We start from the raw sequence: 14,371 nt of genomic DNA on the forward strand, positions 1-14,371 counted from the left end.
CTGCCATTTTCAGACTGTACAGGTACACCCCCCGCCCCCAACTGCTTACCTCCCCTCTGTACCCTTACTGCAGACTGCTAGCAATTCCTTCATAACTTCTAGTACAAATAATAAAGGAACGGCACAACATAGAGTCATAAGAATAGATGCTCCAGAATTGTTATTACATGGGGAATGCATGATGCTATTAAAACAGTCATGTCAGGAGAGGTGACAGGTCCTCTTTAACTGTTATCCCGTATCCACAGAATAGGGGATAAGTAGTAGATTGTTGCTGGTTCTACCACTGGGACTCCCACCCATCCCGAAAACAGATATCCTGTAACCCTCAGAGACCCCAAAATGAACAGAGTAGCAGGTTGGGCATGCAAACTCCAGAATTAGCTGAGCACTGTACTTTGCTATCTGCAGAACTCCTGTAGAGATAAAGGGAGCCCTTCTATTTATGTCAGGGGCTCTGAGGGGCGTTCGCATGATTGGTGGGCATGGGCGGACTGGACATGCACCGTACAGGGAAATTTCCCTGGGGGTCGATGCCCAGGGGGCTACCTGAGCCCTTCTCAGGTACATAACAGTCTGACCCTTCTCAGTTCAGCTGTGTTACCATTATCAGAATGGTGATACAGTTGAATACTGGGCACGGGAGCATATGTCTTAATGCCCTGCCAATCATCCTCAGAGGAAACAGGCCACTAGGCTTGAAGCCTCTGAGGCAGTGTACAGAGGACATAGGGACGCAGGTATTTAAGGCCTCAGGAAGAGGCCTGTGGCCTGCACTGCAGATGGTATGGTTGATCCACCTACTTGTATTGGCCCTCCTTCTGTCAATTTGGTTGGGCCACTTTTAGGTTTTTTCCAGAGCCACTTTAAGTTGCCAGTCTACCCCCTGTTGGTGGGCATCCCAGCGATAGGACCCCCACGATCTAATAGTTATCCTCTAAACTGTGGATCCAGGATAACTTTAACAACCTGAATACCCCTTTAAAGAAGTCATCTACGACTAGAGAAACATAGCTGCATTCTTCCAAAACAGTGCCACACACGTTAAAGGCTTATCCCATCTGGATGTTCATGGCATATGCACAGGTTGTGCCGTAAATGTTCGATAGGTGTGGGTCCCACCTCCAGAACTCACCCCTATCTTGACAATGGGGCCCAGTCTCGTGACCACTGTGTTGGATGACAGCACATGTCCATCACGCTCTCTCCACTTGAAGAGACAGATTTCCAGCTTCCATAAAACAGCATAATCTTTATTGAATCCAATACATCCAAAGGTGTGGACACCACACCACTGACGCATTTTGGGCTACATACTAAGACTAAGGGTTATTATGTAGCCCAAAACGCATCAGTTGTGTTATGTGTCCACACCTTTGGATGTATTGGATTTAATAAAGATTATGTGGTTTTACGGAAGCTGGAAATCTCCGTCTATTTCTGCTGGTTATCTTCCTCAGTAATTCCGTGCTTCCAAAAGAAGACACTGGTGAGCTGAACTTCTACCTTATTACTCTCCATTCACTTCTATGGGAGATTTGAAATTGCGGAGAAAGCATGTTCAACTATTTTCAGAAGTCCGATAGATGCAATGCATACAAGACCACTTCTCCATTCTCAAAATTGGAGGGGATCCCAAACTTGCCCTGTTGGACATCTATGGAATATCCTGTGGATATGCCATAACTGTCCAGATGGGAAGGCTCCTTCACTGGAGCAATACCCAACAAGTGAATAGGACTAAGCTGCTGTGGGCAGGGGTGGTAATATTTTTAGAAGAGAAAGATACCATATTTTTACAATTCTAGACAACCATATTTTTCTAGACAACCATATTTTTGTTGTTGACAACCAATTCTAGACAACCATATTTTTCCATCCTGACCACCGGTCTAATGACCCGAATCGATTATAAATCCCTAGGAGCAGGGCGTAGCTATAGGGGATGCAGAGGATAGCGGTCGCTACCAGGATCAGGAGCCTGAGGGGGGACCAAAGACCCTTGTGCCACATAAGACACTGGTATTATAGAACGTTCTTGATGGTCAGTTTACACCTCTGGCTGGAGGGAAGGGGTTAGGGCACGAATTTGGCATGGGGGGGGGGGTTCCATTTAATTTTTGAATCAAGCAGCACCAAAGCCATGTGCTCCCCTGCCCCTGGCCACAAAGCACTGGGGAAAGCGGGGACCAAGCTGAACGCTTGCACCAGGGCCCATGAGCCTATAGCTACGCCCCTGCCTAGGAGGCAGTTAGAGCCGTAGCCTGGTGGGGACTTACTGCACCCATATCACGCTCCTATGAAATTAGCCTTACATGGCCTAGTTTAGTCTTCTTTTACTAACCCCTTTAATTTGTTATATTAGTCTATAATATACATCTTTTCCTGCCCCTACAATTCTAAAAATTCTATATTTTTTAAAGAAACCACTATAAATGTGTTAAAACACAAACTATCAGCTACAGGTGCAGATTACACCCGTAAATGCAAGGCCACGGTTGTGTAGGAGTGAAAAATTAACACCGTAAAAACAATTTTCAAAAGATAAATGCTAACTAGGAGAAAGGTTGAGTACGGCGAGCCAAGAATAATAATCTGCGTTACACATGTATAATAGGTAACCTATAAGCACATTCAGCAACATACCACAAGAGTGACATAGCAGATTACAGACTACATTCCGTGCCGGGATACAGGAGTAGGTGCAGAATAGTCCAATAGGTCATTCCCCGATTATTTACTTCCATATTACCAATTACTTAAGGAAATAAGAGATGGCACATGTTACAGAGAAAGCAAAATAAAGCAGTCTGTATTCTGCAATGGACGTGAAACGGGGATTTCTAGCAAGGTGTCCTGAAGTCATTCAATAAGCACTCCAGCTGCTGTGAAACTACAACTCCCAGCATGCTTGACTGTTCTTATAACTCCTATAGAAGTGAATGGGGCATTATGGGAGTTGTAGTTTCAGAACAGCTAGAGAGAGTGCCAAAAGGTTGCTGATGGCTTCTGTATGAGATCAGCAGCCCCGCAGGTGCCTAGTCGCTACTCGTCCCCTTCCCTCTATGGAAGTAGGCATGCTTGCATGACTGATCCGAGGATGCATGTTCACGAGGGGGTCTAGAGTTAGATAGCTACCTTACATCAGGAAAATAGCTCATTTGCATACATATTTCCCAGAGGAGTATTGCACGGCCTATAGGACTCCTTACACCTATTAGGTACTCTCCAGAAAAAGAAATAGTACCCCCACATCCCAACTTAGCAGATTTGTTGTAGAAGTTTCTGTGAGTGGCCCATGCATCTGAATTGTTAAACGTTAGGGTGAATTTGTAAAAGTACCCAGGCCCTACTGCAGATCCTCAGGGGCGGTGCATGCCATACACCATCCTCCTGGGCCGGCCCTAGGTTTAAAGGGAACCTGTCATGTTGAACATGGTGTCTCAGCTGAGGGCAGCATGTTATAGAACAGGAGGAGCTGAGCAGATTGATTGATTTCGTTTTATGGGAAGATATTCAGCATGACTTATAATTAATTCATTTAATTTCCTGCTCGTTCTGGCATTAGAAGTCAAGGAGGCGGTCCTATTGGTGATTGACAGCTTTCCCTCTATGACTGATAGGACTGCCTCCTTGATTTCAAAGCCCAGGATAGAGCAGGAGGAGCTGAGCAGATTGATATATGATTTTATGGCAAAAGTTTCAGTATAATTTATAATGAATTCATTTAAATCCCTGCATATTCTGGGCTTTGAAGTCAAGGTGGCGGAGCTATCAGTGATTGACAGCTATCTGTATGCACAGTCAGAGGGAGAAGTCTGTCGATCACTGATAGGACCACCTCCTGGACTTCAAAGCCCAGAATATGCAGGGATTTAAATGAATTATATACAAGTTTTACTGAATCTTTTCCTATAAAACTATATATCAATCTGCTCATCTCCCTCCGCTCTATAACCTGCTGCATACATTACATATTCAAGCATTAGGGTCTAAAACAGGCATGGCCAACCTGTGGCTCTCCAGCTGTTGTAAAACTACAACTCCCACAATGCCCTGCTGTAAGCTGATAGCTGTTGGCAGTCTGGGAGTTGTAGTTTTGCAACAGCTGGAGAGCCTCAGGTTGGCCATCCCTGGTCTAAAAGAAGCAACCAACCCCCTCTACTCATTCCCAACAGTGAGGTTACATTCACACACAGGTTTTTGCTGGAGTTTTTCTGCACTTTTGTGCATTCAGTGGCATTTTTTTGCTCCTGCGTTTTTATTTTTGTTTTTTTACAGTAAAAACACCAGCTTCAGATGTGAAGGTCTGTGGGAGTATGAAACGCAGGACTCACAATCTTTTGTTTTGTTCGTCTCCGTAGGCCCAGCCGATAGGTGGTAAAGAGTCAGACAGATGTATCTCTCCCTGCATTACATTTATCATCCAGCCTGAGCCCCGGTGATAAATCTAGTGCAGGTCTAGACCTCCTGTCTACGTTTACACCATCTACAAGATCTGGACTACTGCGTGCAAAAAATGCCAGATAAAACGCCACATAAAAACATAGCAAAAACTGCAGGTGGCCAAAAAATAATAATAATATTATTATTATTATTATTATTATTATTATTATTATTAATAATACAAGGGGTTATAGTTTTCCTTTATTTTTTTTTGTGGTCAAAATACACCAGTGCAAAATACACGTGTAGGGAGCCTTATTCATTATGCACTCAAAATGCTAAATGGAATAAGGCCTCTTGCACACGACCATATCCGTTTTGTGGTCCGCAAAATACGGATGCGGTCTGTGTCCTGTCCGCATTTTATTTGCAGACCCACTTTTTTTTCAAATGGGTCCCTTTGCAGAATGGACATATGGATGTGGAAGCACAAAGATGATCTTTGTGCCTTCTGCATCCGTACGTCCATTCCCCCAAGGGATAGAACAGGTCCTATACTCGTCCACAAACTGCGGACCTCGGACCCATCGAAGTCAAAGGGATGCAATATGAACATCATCCGTATTATTATTTTTGCAGATCCACCAACAGCAACTTGATGACCGTTTCCAGGCTAAAAGGTCCACAAACAGGACACAACGGAGAAGAGATTATAGTGAAAGAATTTTAAACTTTTAAATATAAGCGATTACTGTCAGGATGGTTTATTTGACCAATTTGCTTTTTTATACTATTTTTTGAAACTTTTTTTTTTTAGATAAAGACGGAAAGGCTGTGAGCTACTAACTAACGAGCAGACAGCAAATAACGCGTTTTGTCCTTGAACTGCACACATTAAATATCTGAAGTACGTAAGGCAGTCTTGACCTCCGGGGATCCTGTCATAAGACAGGCCCCGGCAAGGCAAGGAAATCTGTGAGAAGATTCCACCTCCACCCAGGAATGTGAGGCCTCCTCCTTCATAGGGTTCCCACACTTAACCCTTAAAAGTCAAATCACAAAAACACACGACAACCGCCCATAGAGTTCAAAACTTTTATTGTGTACCGGAACACTGTGCTATATTTCACAAAGGATGATGAGGGGAAGGAATAAGGCACATTGGAGCAAGAACATAAGCACGAAGGGGAACGCTCCCCTCGAGATTAAAAAAAACCTAAACAAAAACAACACAGTGTATTATTCTCATTTGCAAAAATCCTAAAAGGGAAAGGAGGTTCTATGCTCAATCTACCCGCAGCTTCCCAGGCCATACACACATCTACCAACAGTCACACTGGGAATTTATTTACCGCCCGCACCCACATCAGCATTTTATAACATTTACTTAAAAGACAGTCAAGAAAATATTAAGCACTTGGCTCCTGGAAATGGTTTTCTTACAAACCAGGGGTAGAAATAAAATAATAAAAACCCTGGCTTGCTTTCTTCCGGCACCACACCTTGTGTGCAGTATCGCAGCTCCGCCCTATTGACTCTAATGGAGCTGAGCTGCAATATCAGACACAACCTGTTGGCTGGCGTGGTGCTGTTTTTAGAAGAAAGCAGCCATGTTTTTCTAATCCTGGACAACTCCTTTAAACAGATTTTTACTTTTAAAAAAATATATAAAAATCACCAGTAAATACATCCCCGACTGAAAAATTACATTCAGCTTTTCCTTTTTTTTTTTCAGTAAATGACAACCAATATGGCTTCCATTCCATCTCCCGTATGGGTTGTCAGACAGCTTTACTAGTCTCCTCAATGGCAAATCTATTTATGCCAATACAACTGGAGTTTCCATTGAGGAGCAGACGGTAGCGGTGGCCATATCGGCCATCACTCAGCTCCACCTAGAAAACTTCTAGAACTACAGCAGCTGAACAGGATTTCTATGTACTGGATTAGATTTTAAAAAAAAATTGATAGGAGCTGCAGTGTGACAATCCTCTCTTATTCCTCCTTGAATTGTATAAATATACTAACTGGCTGTTACTATTCCTCTTGTCAATAGGTTATTGTCTGTACATACTCAAACACTGAAAACTGATTGGACAGTGTCATAGTGTACAGGGACACGCCTTACTGACACGGGGAATGGCAACGCCCATTTGTTAAAGGGGTTTTTCCAGGTTTGGAGTATTGATGACCAGGAGCAAGTGCTGCAGTTTCATCATTTGTTTACCTACATGCCCTTGATGACTTGAATAATATAAAGCCGCACTGCCACTACTAAATAGACGCCGTGGCACTCACACAAACTCCCATAGTCCTATCAAACATCGGATCGGTAGGAGTCAGACCCACCGCAATGATATAGGCCAGGGATGCCCAAACTGCGGCCCTCCAGCTGTTGCAAAACTACAACTACCAGCATGCCCTAATAGCTGTAGGCTTTGCAACAGCTGGAGGGCCGCCGTTTGAGCATGCCTGATATCAGCCATTGATATTACAAACCTGGAAATCCCTTTTAATGTATTCACACATTTCTAGGAGGAAGAACAGAGGACAGCCAAATGCATAGTTCGAAGAAAGAGATGCAATACAAGCGTTTGCTAAAACAGACATGTCGGGAGCCCACCGACAAGGCTAGTTACGTACAGAAAAGTACAAAATCAGCAAGCATTAGTTCTCCAGCTTAGCACGTGTTCGCATGTATTAAATATACAAACCCAGACACACCCAAAGGTCGGGTTTATGTTTTACATACAAGCCCATACATTCATTTTCATTTATTTCATTTTCAATATTTTTTTTTTTTATACAAAATAAAAGCAGATGCACTTATCTACATCTTTTTAACCCCTTCCCCCATCTAGATATACACACTGCCCCCCACAAACACTGCTGTGTTGCATTTAGAGTGCCAAAAATGTACAAGCGCGGTCGGGGAAGTACTCGGTGAATCAGTGCTTTCTCAGTGATCTTCGGCGGAGAAGAAGGAAGTAGGCACTAGTGTGGTTGGCTGTGAACATATCATGAGCTAAGGAAATCTTCTTTCCGGTATCCCTTCTGTGAAAGCAGAAAGAGAGGTTGAGAGATGGCAGGTTTGCCTTTGGATCGTGCAGTGGGTAAAGGGTTATTGCTGGGATATGACCTGTATCACAATAATCTGATTACTCACCGCCTTGAAGTCCCGGTGCAGCTTGCTGTACTGCCACATGTTTGTCAGAAGACTGGATGCAGCTCGGGAACACTTCTCACTGTCTGGGCTGGAGAGAAGATAGGGGTAAAGTATTAGTGACCTGTCACAGAGGGTCATCTAGATCAGTGTACCCCAGGGGGTATGTGCCACTGGGTATGGGGGTATGTGCGACGCTGCCCTGGTGTCGAGCTGCTTGCTAGTGCCACTCCATAGACAACACTAGAATACTACAGAAGGGCATGGGGCTCTCTGCCCAACTGTTCACTCTTATAAGCCACTAGGCCAGAAGGACGAAGCAGGCAGCGCAATGTCGTCATTTCGACCACCTGAGTCAAGACACAATCTGTAAGATATCTATGTCCTGATTCGGGGACAGCAGCATGGAACGACATAAGGTTGTATTTGATTTTGTTATTTTCTTTCACCATTTTGGGGGAGCATACTATTAGGCCACTATATAGGGAGTCACTATTACTACAGGGAAGCAGGGGCTTTATAACTATTGTGGGCACTAAAGGGGGGGCTTTATTAATACTGAAGACACTATGGGGGGCATTTTTACTACTAGGGCACTATGGGGCCTTTATTACTACTGAGGGCACTATGGTGGGTTTATTAGTACTGGGGGGCACTATGGTGGGTTTATTTCTACTGAGGATGTTATGGTGGTCTTTACTACTACTAGGGACACTACAGGGGTTGTTATTACTACTGGGGGAAATAAGGTGAGTTTATTATTACTGGGGCACAATAGAGAGGAATTATTACTATTGGGGACCATGAGGGGCATTATTATTGGGCCCTCTATGGATTGGACTACTACTGATAGGGACACTCTGGGGGGGGGGGGGAGCATTATTACAATTGGGGACACTATTACTAGTGAGGGCATTCAAGGAATTCTTACTATTGGTGGGACTTGACTTTTGGGAGCACTATTACGGGGGGAACCATGGCACAGTATCATCTTGACAACTTTTGTGGACACTGACTGTGGCACTATTACTGTCAGGGGCACTGTTTGCTGGGCAGTGATTGAAGGGAGCACCATTTGTCTGGTACAAGTATTTTCAGGGTGAATATCTGTTTCTGCAGTATTAGTATTTGGCAGAATTGGGGAGCACAGCGGGCACAGTATCGGCGGTGGCAAGAGGATTAGGCTGGAAAAGAGAGGAACATAAGATGTCTGTGTGGCAAACTCTGCTTAGACAAGACATGGTTGGAAGAAGTCATCATGGCAATCTGGGACGAATGGAGAAAAGCAAAAAAAAGGTTTACATCAGAGGAGACATCACAGGATGTAATAGGCATGTAGTGCTGTATTCTCCTATATTTTTGTTAGGGCAGAGTTTAATTTAAAAATTAACTGCCATGCATCATGGGTCTAAATGTGGCGTCTGTCATGTTTGACGGGAAGATTCTTTCCATCAAACCTAAAGAAACGTCTGATGGAGGCCTGTAATAAAGCCTTGGACAGCGGCATGAGAATAGACTTATTTGTTAACACTTATCACTGATCGCTTCCAAGGAGGTACTTGGGTAGGACGTGTTGTCACTTGGGGGCACTTGGCCTGATTGATCTAGATCTACTGCAAAAGCCAAAGTGAATGTATTCATGTACTCTAACTGGTATCGAAACAGAATATGGCTCCCATAGATATCTTGTCAGCCCTACCATGCGTCTGTATGCCTCAGTTTTCATACAGAGACTCACACTTTTTTTGTTTTCTTTCAGATTCTGTATGAACCTGACAGAAGGATAACTATGACACGCCTAGCGTCTATAGCTCCACAGTAAACAAGAACAATGATCCTATGATGATCCCATGATTTTCAGTCAGTGAAAATGGGCATTAGAGGTCTTCAAGAGAATAACTTAGGCCCAACTGGTATTAGTTCACAACATCACACCAGAGACAGCCTTGGAATGAAGGACCCAAGCACTTGACCCCCTTCACTCCACTGAACCTCAGAGTATTTCCCTGCTTTTTAGAGGAAGGAGGATGGTGCCAACATGAGCTGAGGTTATCATTACCTCATGCTGTTTCCATAGTGGTCACATCTTCCATCGAAAACTGATAAGGTACAGCTACTTAAAATCTGGAATCTCTCTGAACATGCATGTGTTCTCAATTGGAGAGTAGATTAAAGGGGTTGGCCTATCTCACACAATGGGGACATATTGTTAGGATATGCTACCAATGTCACATAGGTGCAGGTCCAATACCTATCTCTTGAACGGGGCCCCCCCAAAGTGAAGGGGTGGACACTGTGCATGCATAGCGTGCTTTCTATTCACTTCTATGGGAGTTTCTCAGCTATTTCTGGAACTCCCATAGAAGTGAATTCACCTTTATGGCAGTTCCAGAAGTAATGTGCTCGGCTATTTTTGCCATTCCGATACAAGTGAATGAAGGGTGGCCGCACTTGCACGGTGCGTCTTCTTTCACTTGAGGCCCCATTCTAGAGACAGGTGCAGCTCCCAGAGGTGACACACACATCTATTTGACACTGGTGGTGGCCTATCTTAGCAATATGCCGCCAATGTTTAAGATGGTCCAATGCTTTTAATCTGCTGCTAGACACCTGTGGCAGTCGTTTATCTTCCAGAGAACAAAAGGATTAGGCATTTAAGGAAGCTTGATCATTTTCTTCCCCAACATCTGCATTAATAGGAGAGTCAGGCGGTCTCCATACACATTGGATGCTCAGATGGTCCAAGCGAAATAGGTGTATAAGTAAAGGTAATTCATTTATAAGCAATATGACTGTGAAAGAGTGCTGTGAAAACCTGTTGCCTCCAACTTACTTATCTCGCTTCCTCTTTATGTACATCAATTTGCTGAGCCCATTGAAGTATACAATATCTCGGGCTGCCAGGGGTCCAGCTACAGTCAGATTATTGAGCACGGCAATTATGTTCACTAGGACTTCACAAGGAGGGCTCTTGTCTGTGCTTTCACCAGGAAGCTTCTCGAGAAGGTGACTCACAAGCTTGGTGGCTATACATCAAGAGAGGAAAGATCATATAGGTATACACTAACACTTATGTAGTTAGATAGAGGGTGGCCCACTAAAAAGTGACCCGCCTCCAGCGATAGTATGACGAGATGAACGAGCAAGTGGATTGTTTATTTCTTTATTACCCACAAGTCACAAAAGATGCTGAAAGTGGTCCCCGTTCACGTTGGGTTATGTTAGCCAATACAGCTTGTGATGTTTGTGGACAAGTCTGGGGAATGTGGTGGCCATAACCCCTCGCTCACAGTTCATGAACCCGTGCCAGTGAGTTCCGTGAGGTGCGGCATGTTGCCTCATGTTGTTGGAAAAAGCAGAACATTTTGTCTTCTGCAGCATCACTGTTGAAGAGCTGCAAGCAGTATCAGCCAACATATTCCGACGTGCCCAAAGAGGCAAAGATGTGATCGGGGACCACTTTCAGCATCTTTTGTGACTTGTGGGCAATAAAAAAAAATAAAAAATAAAAAATTTATCCACTTGCTCGTTCATCTTGTCATACTATCGCTGGAGGCGGGCTAATTTTCGTGGACCACCCTGTTTATAAACGAGGGGAAGGCATGGGAGCGCCATAGATTGAGAACTCACACATCTCATCCTTGTTTTTGGCATGTCTAGACAAGTTGCGGATAAGACCTGTGAGAGAACGCAGTTGGCTGTGATCTGCAGTCCTCAAACGATCCAAAACTGGGTTAAGAATACGTTCTTGTTCCAATGCCACCTGGCTCAAAACGGCTGCCCACTGTAAAAAATACAAATGCACAATTAACTATGGACGCTTTAAACATGGCTTTGAAAAAGTACAATTGGTACTGCATTCTTCTCTGGTGTCTGTACCTCATAATCTGGATACGCACATAAGGTTAAGAACAACTGAAAGCTTGTAAGAGAGGTAAGCGTCACCATCCCCTCTATGCACTACTCTGTGGTCCATTGTATAGTGGGCAGGCAGGCCACATCAGCTCTGCCATGTCCATTCAGAGTAGCTGGGAATGTTAGTTTCCTGACTGCCAGCTTGCAGGAGGAGGTGCTAGAGTCAGGGAAAGCCTTGGAAGATCCCAATAATGACATAGGTGTGTGTGTTGTTGTCCTGAAGTACTGTACCACAACATTGATAGGAAGGAGCAGAGGGGAGTCTAGACAGGGGTAGTGTTTTCCACCACACAGGGCGTTGTATATGGTGTAACCCCAAGAGGGTGTAGGGAATCTGCTCTTGGAATGTGCAGTGGGCCTGAGCTTGACGATTCTGAATGGAAGCTGCATGGTGGATCTCATGAAGTTAAGATGGCAACCAGGAGGTCCACAAGTAATAGAAAGGTACAGTGTAGCTAGAGTGTGATCACTAAGGGAGAGATGTTGAGTTGGCTGAGTAAAGTGTCTGGGCAACTGTGCGAGACGTCAACCCTGAGAGAGGCCAGCTTTGAGACCATGTGAGCTGTGTGGCATTATGAGAGGTGACTGCTGAGATTGCATGGACTGTGTGAGACTTCAGCCATCAGTGACCGGCAGAAAGCTATTTGCCATAAACGTGGCACAACCTTGATGGTCCTACACGTGCTCTCTCTGTTGAGTTGTTGTCTCTGACAGCTTTTCAGTCTCTTTGCTCAGCTAAAATTCCATCACCCTGCAAACTAGGCTAAAGACTACCAGTGCTAACTGTTTGTTGTCTATACACAACCTTTTGGGATACACTGTGCATAAAGACACAAGTATTTTTAGCATTAAATCACATTTAACTCTTTAAAAAAATGATTAACTTTTAGCAGTAATCCGATGGGTCACGGCAGAAAGTAGCCAAGTTTTTAGAACGCTGAACAAGCTTTAATATAAGGATTCCTTTAACCTGAAAAATAAAGCATAGGAACTACGTACCTTGCGGTCTCCAGCAGTGATGTTCTGTAGAGCCCCCGCGGCTGCCTCTGTGGTATGCCTGTTGAGTTCACACTGCTGCAGTAGTCGGTTGTACAGGTTGACTATCTGTGGGTGCCACAGTAGCTCCATTCCCTTTGGATCCTTAGAGATCTCGGCAAAGGTTGCATAGTCCGTGCCCTGCTGCTGCTGGTGGTGGTGGAGAAAGAAAATTACAGTTCTACTCTATAAAGAAATAGCAGTGACAACATCAATCACAAAGAGTTGCCTTCATGAATTTACCTCTTTAAGTTTGCGACTCTGTGGGGTGAAACACCCTATGGCATCTCCAGCTGTAGTCCGTCCCCGCTGGGTCCCTTCTAGCCTTTGCAGACTGGATGGTGGCATTTCATCATAAAGTCGGTAAGACAAGTTCCTCAGTACACATACTGTATTTTCCACACTCTAGAAAACATTTTTTTTTTTTTAACTACATTTTCTAGAAAAAAATTCAAGATGAATCTAGTGTAGCTCAGTCAGTCAATCAAATTACCTCTCCCAAGGTTGTATACTAATACACAATATATACAGAATACACAGATCTTTTATCTAAGGTCTAGGGGGCCTCTGTAGATGTTTCCCTCAAGGTGTGAAGAAATAGTGCCCCTGGTAACATTTTAGTTTTTGGCCGTGACCTTACAGTAACTACTTCTCACCTTGTCTTCAGCTTTTCCAGCTTGTAATGCCTGGTTTGTGTAGCCAACCAAGGATTCCAGCAGACCAGGGCAATCCCGCATCTTCTGACGAGTCTCCTCATTAGCTGAGCTCAGGTTCCTACATCAGAGTAACGGAGAATGCTGATAATGTACAATATTCCAAACTATCACAGTAACCTTAGCCATCCTATTATCACTTCATCCACAAGAAAAGACTGGTTTAGGTTCTTTCCACATCTGGGTCATGGTTTCCATATATAAAGAAAAAACAGCATGCCATACCAGATCCATTGCGCAAAGGATACCTCAGGCGCCAGACAGACCTCATGGAGTTAGTCAGGTCTCGATAAGTTTACAGTCCTTGTGACTGGAAAAAATAGTGCTGCCTGTCATCTTATTTTTCCTGTCAAATATGGAATCTGCAGCGGAGGCTTCAAAGCTTCTGATGCTGGTGAGAACATAGCCTTCGAAGAGCTAAGCAGCTATTTTACCTGAGGAAGCCAGTGGCATTGTAAAAGATCTCAGATTCTGATGCGTTCTGTTGGATAAGAGCAGATCCTGGAGATCCAGACAATGGAGACAGCACACGATCTGTTAAAGGTCCCAGAGTATCACGTGCCAATCTAGATTTCAAGTTGTCACTTGATGACAAATTCCACAAAATTCCTGAAAGAGGTGAACACAAAAATCACTAGAACTTTGCAAACCTGATGATCTTTGTCCTTATTTAGTGCATAAGATTTTAGAAAGGGCTACCATAAGAATATGTGGAAATCATCTAAATATCTATTAGCTGTTGAAATGTCTAGACCAGCGATGGTGAACCTTTTAGAGACCAAGTGCCCAAACCCTACAACCCACTTATTTATTGCAAAGTGCCAACATCGCAATTTAACGTGAATACTACAGTCCAGTATAGTATATCTTTCATGCACTTGTCTAGACTGTGTCCATTATTTTTTAGCATTTTCATACAAAGTCTTCTTTTTGACCATGTCATAGAAGTTAGTTCGGTGTACCACTTATACTGTATATCATCCCATTAGTAGTGCATAGGCAGTGTTCCCTCTGTCACTACTGACACCAAAGCATTACCCATTTATATGAGCTCTTTCTTAGGCCTCATGCACACGGCCGCATACAGTGCGTCCGCAATACACGGGCACCGGCCTGTGCGCACCCCGCATCACGGATGCGCACCCATTCACTTGAATGG

General features: G+C 44.0%; 1 protein-coding gene across 3 annotated transcripts in view; it reads right to left on the minus strand.

Annotated features, from left to right (window-relative positions):
• Window positions 1-6,039: 6,039 nt before the first annotated feature.
• The window catches only part of PKP3 (plakophilin 3), an 84,781-nt gene continuing 76,449 nt past the window's right edge, over window positions 6,040-14,371 (minus strand). For 2 of the 3 annotated variants that reach the window (XM_040410771.1, XM_040410769.1), the window contains 8 exons: window positions 13,647-13,821; window positions 13,156-13,273; window positions 12,743-12,904; window positions 12,464-12,649; window positions 11,180-11,333; window positions 10,383-10,575; window positions 7,553-7,640; window positions 6,040-7,440 (listed from right to left, as the gene is read on the minus strand). In XM_040410771.1, the coding sequence (XP_040266705.1) occupies window positions 7,405-7,440; window positions 7,553-7,640; window positions 10,383-10,575; window positions 11,180-11,333; window positions 12,464-12,649; window positions 12,743-12,904; window positions 13,156-13,273; window positions 13,647-13,821 (1,112 nt within the window). In that variant the 3' untranslated portion in view covers window positions 6,040-7,404. The remainder of the gene's footprint in view (window positions 7,441-7,552; window positions 7,641-10,382; window positions 10,576-11,179; window positions 11,334-12,463; window positions 12,650-12,742; window positions 12,905-13,155; window positions 13,274-13,646; window positions 13,822-14,371) is intronic. The other variant, XM_040410772.1, reaches the window with a different exon arrangement.

Source organism: Bufo bufo, chromosome 10, assembly GCF_905171765.1.
Source record: "Bufo bufo chromosome 10, aBufBuf1.1, whole genome shotgun sequence".
NCBI classification, from domain to species: Eukaryota; Metazoa; Chordata; class Amphibia; order Anura; family Bufonidae; genus Bufo; species Bufo bufo.